The 12,152-nt window shown below is 33.1% G+C and overlaps 1 protein-coding gene across 6 annotated transcripts in view; it reads right to left on the bottom strand.

Annotated features, from left to right (window-relative positions):
- Positions 1 to 12,152, bottom strand: part of LOC135226443 (collagen alpha-2(IX) chain-like) — a 103,280-nt gene that overhangs the window by 23,275 nt on the left and 67,853 nt on the right. For 5 of the 6 annotated variants that reach the window (XM_064266012.1, XM_064266008.1, XM_064266007.1 and 2 more), the window contains exons 2-5: positions 9,655 to 9,728; positions 7,093 to 7,158; positions 3,231 to 3,438; positions 1,491 to 1,707 (exon numbers count right to left, since the gene is read on the bottom strand). In XM_064266012.1, coding sequence (XP_064122082.1) covers positions 1,491 to 1,707; positions 3,231 to 3,438; positions 7,093 to 7,158; positions 9,655 to 9,718 — 555 coding nt within the window. In that variant the 5' untranslated portion in view covers positions 9,719 to 9,728. The remainder of the gene's footprint in view (positions 1 to 1,490; positions 1,708 to 3,230; positions 3,439 to 7,092; positions 7,159 to 9,654; positions 9,729 to 12,152) is intronic. The other variant, XM_064266011.1, reaches the window with a different exon arrangement.

The raw sequence follows: 12,152 nt of genomic DNA, 5'->3' as shown, positions 1-12,152 counted from the left end.
TATCACTATAATTTCAGTGTAAAAATAAATCTCATATTCCTTTAACCTTTCCAGCCCTTTTGATAATTAATTTTTAAATAGTTTTATCATTATTTCTTTATTTAATTTTTCTTATAAAAATTGCCATACAGCTAGATAATAATTTGCATTTTCTTCAAGATTTATTATTATCTGTAAAAAAATTCAATATTCTTAACTTTCAGGTAAAAGGAAATTTCCTGTCAAATGATGAATTTATCAATTCAGACATCAATCAAGTTCCTAACCATAAGACAGACATTTAAAACGAAATCCAACACCAGATTAATATTATTGTAATGATAATTGCCGGCTTTCTTCTAACAATTTCAATTTTTTATTTAAAAGTACCGCCTAGAAATTGGTAGCAACCTCTCATCAAGGTACTTCATCCTGAGGAATTGCAACCTTGTCAATACATTTTTCACCACATGTACTTGAATTATGATCGGCTAAGGAATTGCTTCAGACCACCAGTATTATTTGGGGCGAGGGGGCGAGGTCCTAATTTGTAAAATCCGTCAGCAGAATCATGAAATACAACAGCTATCTTTGCGCTGTCTACATCGAAAGCCGTTTATGAGCACTATTCCTCTTTCTTCTGCCGTTGGATGCTTAACATCAGACAAATATACCAATTTTTCATCTTGTGCCTCTGAATGAGCTCTTATTTTTCTTTATAGTCCTTGGTATTACAAATGCTACGCGGTATTTTTTTGACGATATACGTTACCGATTTCCTGAAATATTCCTTAAAATGTGTGAACATTCATGATACAAGTTGAGAAGGTGTGAGCACCAGTATTTTCCTGCAAGCATACAACGAGTATCAATTAATACAATTCAAGGTCTTTCTTTGACAGTATTTCATAAAACTTTTCTTTCATGGCTTTCTATTCTGAACTCATCGCCTATATAAACGGTTATTAGCTGAAGCCACTGGGAAAATTTAAAAAAGAAAAGACAGAGTGCCTAGTACTTTCGTGTATTTAACACATCTTTGTGCCCCGAAGATGTGTTAAATACACGAAAGTACTTTTCTTTTTTAAAATATTTGCAAATAGCACGTGTGCTCGTTAACTTTGCTTGTTAAAAACTATTGCGGTGGTGGTCTTCAGACGTTATCTATTTTACTTGATATTCTTACCGCTAATTTGTTTAAGTGGTAAATCATTTACTTCATTTTAAGGACGTTATTTGCTGAACGTTAAGGTACCTAAGTAATGTTAACGATAACGAATTTCGAATATTACAGTTGACACGTACAAATATATTATATATATATATATATATATATATATATATATATATATATATAATGTGTATTATACATACCATATATATATATGCATATTGTATACACACACACACACACACACACACATATATATATATATATATATATATATATATATATATATATATATATATATATATATATATATATATATATAGTATATATCGCAGAATACCTGGGCATTATCGAAGATGAGCGTTTGCAAAGTTCCGTCGTAAGAGAGGATGGAGAACTCGACGTTCTGAGTTCGAGGATTGAGGGTAACAGCGAACTGAGGTCTGTCCTGCAGATCACTGATGCGGATGATATCCCAAGGGCCTTTGGGAGGACGCCGTGCTCTGTAGGTGCAGATGAGCGAGAACTCCTGTGGAAGGCCCAGTGGAAAGATTTCCCTGCAAAGAATTAAAAAGGGATAGTCTTGGGTCAGCGGCTACTGAATTTTCTGAAGTCTACTTGTAATCACATGAGATTTATAACTTATTACTTATCAGTTCGAGCGTAAATTGTAATTTACACTCGAATTTATGATATAGTATATTCAGCGGGACACACCTGGAGGCGTTTGTGGTTGCTCAGACTAGGAATTGAAATGTATGATTTCGAAGTTATGAATTTAAAATATATTTATTTGTATATATGTGCGTGTGTCTATACAAGGTGTAACGTGAGTTTGTGTAATATTTCGATAAATGAAAGAAAAAGTAATTCTGAGCAGAAACTGTCCTATAAAAATATGCATTTTAAGGCTTCTTTTTTTTCGGAGAGGTGAATATTTTTAAATAACCGTCCATCATTATACTGCTCTCATGTCAACGAGGTTGTTTACGGGAGCTTGTTTACTTTTCTTGCAAGCTATTGAACAATCTAACATTTAGTTCCTTCGAACTAGTAAATCACCAGTCCTGTGGACAGACATCATACATCATATAGTGTAATCAGACATCATACATCATATAGTGTAATGTTAACGATTAGCTTATACTGTGGTATTGCATGGCTTCCATATCAAGAAAGTATGTAAATATAGCTTTGCAGCATTTATTATTGAACGTTGAATTCTAGCGCGCTCCATCCTGCCACCTCGCCATCCCGGAATTGTTAAAGGCTGGATTAATACTACGATGCCTATGTTGACTGAATAATTATGACAGTAGTCATATTGACAAGGAAAAGCAGGCTTGGAGGATACTTTATTAGCAATAATTTAAACTTTTCTACGTCTTTCGATTACTGCATGAATTGGCAATCTTTGACAGGAAGGAGGGAAGGGAATTTTCAGTAGGGTCCCTTTTTTTTCATTTGATGTAGATCAAAACTTTTTCATTGATGCGTTTTTCCCTTTGAATTGTGTCAGATGAAGACTTTTGATGGAAAGGGGGAGATTTTTTTTAATACTATTTAAAACTTTCGTCAGTGTCTAATGAATAGGCCTACCTTTGATGAAGGGGAGATTCAATTGGGCTTGTTTTTCTGGGATTTCACAACTATGTAATCTTAATATTCGTTAATTGCCCTATTGGCGAAATTAAGTTTGGAACATTCATTACCCTTATGACATTAAATTTTCAAAGTGGTTTGTTTTTGTATATGCTGTGAAGATTCCTTTACTTCTTTTACAGTTTCTAGCTCTCAAAATGAAAAATTTGACATTTGAAATATTGCCCTTTGGAAAAGCGAGTATGTTGAGAGTGACAAGTGAGTAACTGATCACCTGACTACTATAGTGGCCTTGCTCCAGCCGCCTCCCCACGCGCCCCCTTCCCTCCCCAATATCCAAGCCAACTCCGACATCCCCCACCCCCACTGTTATTTTACAAATTCCCTTCATTGACAAACGAAGCCCGGAAATGCATATGTTAATGAATATTTTCTTAATCAGTATCTCCTCATACAACACAACAACCTGAAACCTAACCTAGTGGCGATTTGGAGATTGGCATCAGACTTCAGCCTGTAGGCTGTCTGCATGTCGTTGGAGCCCCGAACTCGAGTCACTCCTGGGTAGTCCTGCTCGAGAACATCAAGTCTGAACTTCCGGATGAAATCGAAGGCCTGGAGATCGTCCTCGCCGGGCTGGTAGTCAGCACAAGGTCCATTGAGCTCGTTGAAAGGTTGTTCGAATTCTGGAAGATGAGACCCCTCGTGAACAGGTGTTTCTCCTACGTGATATCGAGGTCTCATGAGAACATGAGAGGCGGATCTTTGCACTAGGAACTTCGGAACGAATTTGGTTAGAAGTAAATATATATTAAAAATGAAATAGATGAGGCTGCTTGTTAACATGGGATGATAATGATAAGGTGACCTTTTGAAAGTATAACACAATAGTTGGTGAAAGTACTCTGTAACCTCACAAAAGTATCAGCTATGAAAATAATTCATATTGAACACGTTATTTCCATTATATTATAAATAGTATAGAAATATACAACGCTGTACTAACAATATATGTACTAACAATATATGAAACTGAAAATTACGATTCCTATTAAAAGTGGAAAATAAAAAAGAAATAGTTTAATAAATTTAATCACATTAGTATTCGCAGAAAACGAACTGACACACATTAGTGAAATTAAGCTTTATATTTCCAACCATTTTCCTCTGTCTAAAGAAGATTGTGATTTTTATGAAGCCTATCAGTGATTACCATCAATAACTCTACCATAGCGTTATCTATTATTGTGATTATTCTTGTTATTGATTTTATTATGATTATTACGTTATTATTAATAGCGACATTGTTAACTACTATTATTAATAATACAAGTATTATTTATTTATAATTAATTCCATTGTTATCAACTTCGGCTAATCTCTGGAGTTCTGTATGAAATAACGTCAGTACTGAGTCAAATGCACCGTCGTCGGATATCAGCAATGAACGCTTCCCAGTTCGTAGATAATTATTCGTAAGTCCATCATAGTTTTCATACTGGTCCGTCGAGCATCTCAAGTGCGTAGTAAGCTGCCGGATGTCAAATGAGATGCGTTCTAGAAACAGACTAGAAAATGAACGTTCTAGTCCGAAAAACTTGTCTCAAACTAGTAATGAAGAGGACGAATGCAATATCCACCGCACAGTTTCTTTCAGCACGCTCGCCCGTCCACACACACACACACACACATACATACAGATCGGCAACGCGGCCTCGTTGTGGTTATGGGTTGCGCGTTTGTTTCTTGCAACCAGACATCATAATTGCTTCACATTTCTTGCACTTGGATCTTGGATATATTTCTTTGTAATGACAACCGTATCCAAAAAGCACCAAGAATTCGAGAGGTAAGTACACACACACACACACACACACACACACACACACACATATATATATATATATATATATATATATATATATATATATATATATATATGTATGTATAGTATATATATATATCAGCAATAAGTCACCAAACCGCACGTGACAAATATGTACGTAAATTCTCGATATTATATATACTATATTTAATATTATATATATAATATTTACTATATATAATATATATAAATATATGTATATATATATATATATATAGTTATTATACATAGATCTACTGTAATTGCAATAGACATAATGCCCTCTTAACTTATCGAATTCTTTGGCAACGTGACCTTGCTTTGGTACTCTAGATGTGGGTTCGAATCCAAGCCAGACACCAAAATTACTCTATACGCCTTGCATTTGGATCTAAGGCTTTGTAGTGACAAGTGTCCAAAAAGAATGAAGATTTCGAAAAGTTAAGAGATACTGTGGCTATTACAATGTATATATATATATATATATATATATATATATATATATATATATATATATATATATATATATATATATATCTATATATATAATATATATATATATATATATATATATATATATATATATATATGTGTGTGTGTGTATGTATGTATGTATATATATGAATATATATACTATATATATAAGTATATATATGTGTAAATATACACTTACATATTATACATGTATATATATATTATATATATATATATATATATATATATATATATATATATATATATATATATATATATATAACACCACGCCCTTACCCTAACCATGGCAGACGCTCTGTGACTCACAATTACTTATACTGCATCTAAGTATTATCTCATTGTCCATACCAACATTCATCACACCATCTTACTGATTCCCAATTGCCCTCATGACCTTGATCTGCAAGCGTTTCTTTTCAGTTCTCTGATCCTATAAATAATTTCAAACTCTTTCACTGATCTCTGCCATTTCTCTTCACTGTCCACAATAAGAACTTTATCGTCTGTGAGCACCAGCCTTTCCACACTCTATTCATAACATAACTTTTTATCCCACAACGGTACCTACATCTACTGTCTTTCTGTCTTCTCAGAGAGTAAGAAAGACTTCTGTCATGTCATTTGAGTTTCGTTTCGTCCTACTTCGTGAACGTAGAGGAAATGTTTTGCTTATAATGAATCTGATTACTCTTGTCTTCCATTCAAGGATTAAGGTGTCTCCTTGCAGAACAGTTGAACACTCATACTCTGTCGGATATATCTTTGTTAGCGTTGATGACTCCATATTTGTTCTTTTCTATACCTTGAGAGGTAATGGGACTCAAAGATGCCATCTAATGACCACTTTAACTGCTAGAACTTATATTAGGCTCCAATACGTATTTTGCAAATTCACTCCCAAGTGCTTCATAGATGCGAAGTATTCACACCAACCTCTATATTTTGTTTCTTTCCTTAGTGTTTGTTCCTATTTTTCGCCCTATAATTGAGCAGCTCTTTAATATGGACCCACATAAAGTTTTTATTTCTTTTTTAATCACCTCTTCCTAAAAGTATTTTCTTCTTATTTCCTACTCTTTACATATTAAAGACGAATGGAATATTGTAAAATCGTTTCTAAAATCGTTTTATTCCCATTTTGACTGTTATTTGCATGGATGTAGGTTTTACTTAGAATTACCGAGGAAGGATCCTTTGTTATGCATACCAATGATATTCAGTCAGTAACAGTATATGCTCAGAGGAGCTTTTTAGACCGCCGAGTATCCTGGATACATATAACACGACGGTACTGCAGCTCATATAGCTGTTGAGTATAAGCCATAAAATCATTGCAGTACCTGGAATGCACATGTGATATAAAAGTATACATTCTTATAGGTTCGCTAAGTATTATGGGAATTGATTATTACTTTTGAATAAATAACTATGGTATTTAAAAAGGGTACTCTCCTATGATACCTAATTTTCAGTTTAACAGAATTGCCTAATTTTCAACGTGGATAAATGAAAAGTTTTTCCTCAGTGAGCGAAGTAAATGTCGACTTAAGCATGATTAGTAGGTATGTCAACAGTTAATCATTTTAAACACATCGAATGTAACTTGCAGCGTCTACACAAGATCTTTTAGCAATACATTACTCTGAAGAATTCTCTAATGTTAGGTAGATGTGAAATTTAATACATTAAATCCGTCTCTTCTAAATTACTGTGAGATAAGAACCAAGAGTCCCATCCACCAGATATTCTCAGCATCCAGTGAAAAGTAAGTTCAGTCTCCAACCTGTAAATCTGATGACTACAAGTTAATACCGTAACCGAATAAATCGTCTTGCAAAGTACAAAATAAAAAAAAATAAAAACACAAAATGTCAGTAAATCAGTTTAGGGAACCAGAAACCCTCAGAGATTAGAATTATTCTGGAGAGATCAATTATTTATTGAAGCAGATGTATATATAGAGTTCCATAAGAGATAATACCAGGGCTCGTCCACGAGGTGTCGAAAAGAGAGGGATCCATGTCTCCCCTCCTGGGCAGGTCGAACTCTGAAAAGGCACGCACGGACTTCCAGCAATGGAGTGACAAATTCGGCAAGGAAATATAACATTTATGCTGAACAGAATTCGATGTGATTTCATGAATGACATTGAGAAAGACTCTTAAAGAATCGACTAGGTAGGAATCTGACTTCAAACACATCCTCAAATAGTTTCCGCTCCTGGGTCGTCATGGACTTCGTCTAGTCAAGTGATGTAGTCTGTTAATCGAGTTACTTCTCAAGAGTTCAGTCTAAGAAGCAAATTTCCCTGTTACCTTTTCAACCGACTTCCTTTCGAATGTTTTTTTCATCATATCATCGTTATTATAATTATTATCATAATTCTGGTCATTACTATCGTTGCTGCAATTATTTATTGGTATAAGCATAGAAAGACGTGAATTACAAGCACCATGCTATTTAAAATATCTGCATTGAGAAAACACTGCACTTTCAAAAACATCATTGTCCTTTCTGATAATATCTCAACCATTTAAGATTTGGAAATAGGAGCTCTAATTACCTCTTTGTATATCAATAGGCTCAAACCAATTGCGGCCCTTTATCTTAATGCAGTATCATGATGTAAGACACAATTTCCGGTGAAGAACTTGATTGCATTAAAGGTTTTTTTTTATTTGAAACAGGATAAATATAAACTTTATGTACTTAGAACTTCCGAAACTCGTCAAGTAAAAGGTGTAGCTTTTCTTTCTGAACTATTTGCTGTGCTACTTTCGACTTTTAATGATATTTAGAAATTTGTAATCTGCTACACACTATTAGTACAGTTTTAGAGTTGAAATAAGATACAGTGCTGATAAATATTTCTTTTGACAACTAGTAGATTAATGTCTTCGATATAATACCGCTTGCCAAATATCATGAGGTTTTGAGGTAGATACCAACATAGGTAACGGTTTTTACCAGGTTTTAGTATATTGTCAGATTGTTTAAAATGTAGTCATTTCTTATCGATACTTAGAAGACCTTTGCATTGAAAGCAATGATGACGAGTTTAAATGAGCAGCATAGCGAAACCCAATGATGCTTTTGTCCATAAGTAGTTTGTGAAAACTTATTTTTATTTAGACGTAGTTTCCGATCACCTCCACTGGGAAATAGAACTAAAGTAAAGCTAAACATCAGAAATGTCTAGAGCTAAAATAAATCGATATGAAAGTCAAAACTTCAAAGAAATCATGAAAAATATTTTTTGGTCAAAATAGTTGTTCTGAGAGGCTCCTAATTGCAAATTTTACTTGAAAAATATCCTGGTTTTCCAAATAAATATAACAATAAAATTTACAAATTTGACAATAAAAATAATCGACCTGGTCATTTTCAGTCACATATTTGACGACAAAATTATCTATCAGAATTTCTCTTTTTATGATTTTCAGGTAAATGTCGACCTACAAATCTTAAAACACTAATTTGACGATACATATGAGAGGAGTGATTATTTTCTATCACAAATTCGACAGTACAAAATATCGATCTGAAAATTTCTCAAATTCAATTTTAAGGATATAAAAACTGTCACCTTAAAACTGTTTACTAAAAAATAAAAGAAATGACGATATAAAGTCAGTCACTGTGGTTACTCCACATCAGTGAAAGTATTTGAGGATGAAAGTCAACCAAATATACAAGGAAATAAAATCTTTAATGAATGTCATTAGAAAGAAAATGAACAAATGTAATCAGAATTACCACAGTCGCAAAAGTGGAATGAAAATATATTCAAATATTATATAAAAGATTTTTCGAAGAAACATCAAACAAAACTGAAAATTCTAATAGTATAGATCACACGAAGAAATAAAACAAAAACCTTTAATGATTATGGATTATAAAACATAAAAAATTCCTCGAAGGACCATTATCATTTTGCAACTTTTATTTATAAAAGACCAAACGAACAAATATTGATGATTTTTAATTCATGAAATATGTCGAATGAATATCGTAGTGCTGAATGCCGGTATATATATAAAAGATTGCTCGACGATATTTTATAGAAACGAATTACCACTGATGAAATATTACTCATGTAAATTTTAAAAAGTTAATTTTTGAAAGTCATTCAACGACAAATAAGAGAAAAAGTAAGAATTATAATGTGCCAATGGTCCCTCGAGGAAAAGCCAAAAAAGAAAAAGAGTTAAATAATAATATTTATAAAGCTACTTAAGAAAACATTAAAAAATACATAAATTTGTACACAATATATAACTGGAACAAATGTTAGTTGAAAGGCATAAGATAAATTAACATATTCTAACGTGTGAACAGTGATTTTAATTGATATCTTCATCAGTTTAGGTACCATGAGATTCAGATTAAATAGGAATAAATTAAATTACAAACACACCAAGCAGAATACACGAAAACTTAATCGGGACGATTTTAATAAGTATTTATGACAGGGACATTTAAGGAATGAATTTCGAGGTGTTATATTTATAAAGAACTCGTCTCGAAGTAGAATTCAACTTACGTGCAAAAACCAAGTGGGCTTGAAGAGTAATGGCCAGTGCCAGCGCCCCTGCTATCCTAGCCATTCCGCCAATTCTGGAAGAGATGAAGATACCTGTTAATAAATGAATGATTGGTTCAACCAGTGAGGTTCGCGATACGATTCCTGTGCTAGCTGTCCTTTGCTGCCCACTATTCTGGGACCAGGGAACAGGTAACAGAATAGCAATACTTTACGGGAATCATACATTGACTTTCATCTCGTTAATGTTACTGATGAAAATTATTAGTACTACTATACTAAAATACTAATATATGAAATATAATATATAATTCTTTGAAATATGGTTTGAAGTTCAACCAAATCCAGTAAACTCAAGACCATTTAGTGCATTTATATCTTGATTTTTTCGATTTGTAACCATTCACCTGTAATTTTTCCGCTTTTATAATGAATAAAAATCTCAAATATGTGTTATTTGGATAATGTATAGGTTAAAGGTTCGTAATCAAAGAAAGTTAATATTTGTAACGAAGGGTGTTTCCATTAGCAAATCATTTGAGGTAAAAGGTCAGTGATCAAAGCAACCAAGAACCAACAAAAGAGAAAAAAATCTTTCAACGGAAGATAATTTGCAGGAGAAAACTTCTAAAAAATATGGAAATTATCTGTTATAAAAAAAGAAACAGATTTTAGCCATTCGCCCCTACTTCGGTCCCTTCACCATGAAAAAAAAAAAAAAACAGAAATCGCGATAACTCTAAGTACTTTTACGCTATTTCATAAGGAAAATTATTTATACTTAACCGCTTGATTTTAGCAAATCCTTGGGGGGGAGACTGTTGACACATCTCCAGAACCTCCCACACAAAAAAAAATCAAAACATTGATACCCATCAATTTTTGCAACACTTAGGAGAAGAAAGGAGTCTGAAAATCCATGTACCGTTCAAGTAGTAGGCAAGGCCTTGAGTGTGTCTAGTCTTTAAGTCACCTGTCGTTCCAGGAGCCTCTCCGACAAGCAAAGCCACCCACTCACAAACTCCCAGCGCCGCAGAGCCCTGATGGACTACCCAGATAGGGAACATTACACCCGCCCGGACAGATCACGTTCCCGTTACGGTGTCTTATCGGATGAACGCGCCGCTATGTTGAATAGCCGTATGGAATTACCCTGATTTTTTTAAAGGGTTTTATTAGAAAGTTCATCAGGTTCTCTTTTCCTTTTTTTTTCTTAACCCTATACTATATTGTCAAAGAAGAGAAGATTCTGACAATTCAAGTTCGTATGCGTTAATGAGCGTCGCCAATTTCTCCGTTGACCCACCCACGTTTGAGATGAAGGCGAAGTTCACGTTTTGTTTCTGTTTGCCTTTAACTTCTGTCTCCCTCTCTGTCTGTGTCTGTCTGTCTGTCTCTTCTCTTACTGTTTATCTGTCCGCCTGTTTATATGCATAATATATATATATATATATATATATATATATATATATATATATATATATATATATATATGTATATATATATATGTATATATATATATATATATATATATATATATATATATATATATATATATATGTATATATATATATATATGTATATATATATATATATATATATATATATATATATATATATATATATATGTATATATATATATATATATATATATATATATATATATATATATATATATATATATATAAATGTATATATATATAATTCTTTAACAGACTCTGAGTTGATCTTCAGTATGATCTGCTAATTTACATTTTATTTAAGAAAATTTGTTATCCATTTTAAAATCGGTAACTTTTCTGGGGATTTTCTTTTTTACTTATTTGTTTATTTATTTTTATACATATTTCATGTAAACGCTACTGGCTTTTGGAGTCATTTAGAGAATAGTACAGCTTTTCGATTAGCTTGTAAACTGGCCTGTCAAATTAGAGTAATGCCGGCATGTTCATGTTGCAAATGAGCTGGATATGTAAACAGTTTTTACACTTGAAGTTTTGCAGTTTACTGCGTATAGTATAAATCATATACAAATAACATATTTGGTGTCCATTATATAAATCAAAGGAATAACTTCGATTTACAGTATATGAGATGGAGTAATCTGCATCCCTAGGTGAGTGTTCTATACTATTCAGTACACAGCATAAAACATGCAGTCTAAAGTATACAGATTCATGTAACGTGGCATAAAGTAAACCTGAATCAAGAGATGCAGGCTGTTACCCCGAATATCCAACAGTAACAACATGTAAGCAACAAAGGTCAAAGGTCGATAGAAAGATGATCCCCTTCAAGTATGCTCATCAGGAGATGTAATAAAAGACTTTGAGCTAATCACCCCCAATTAGCGTTGATTCAAATTTCATCGTCGTCGTTCCGGGTTGATAAATGACGCCCGCCTCTAATTCAGTCATTTTATTCGCCCTTTTTGACTCTGGGACTTTGCTTCTCTGCGTATTATTCGACCTAAGTGGTTCTCTTCTCGGGGAATTCGT

The sequence above is a fragment of the Macrobrachium nipponense genome, chromosome 14, assembly GCF_015104395.2.
Source record: "Macrobrachium nipponense isolate FS-2020 chromosome 14, ASM1510439v2, whole genome shotgun sequence".
NCBI classification, from domain to species: domain Eukaryota; kingdom Metazoa; phylum Arthropoda; class Malacostraca; order Decapoda; family Palaemonidae; genus Macrobrachium; species Macrobrachium nipponense.
Note: the sequence above shows the minus strand (reverse complement) of the source record. Positions and strands in the feature narration are given on the sequence as shown.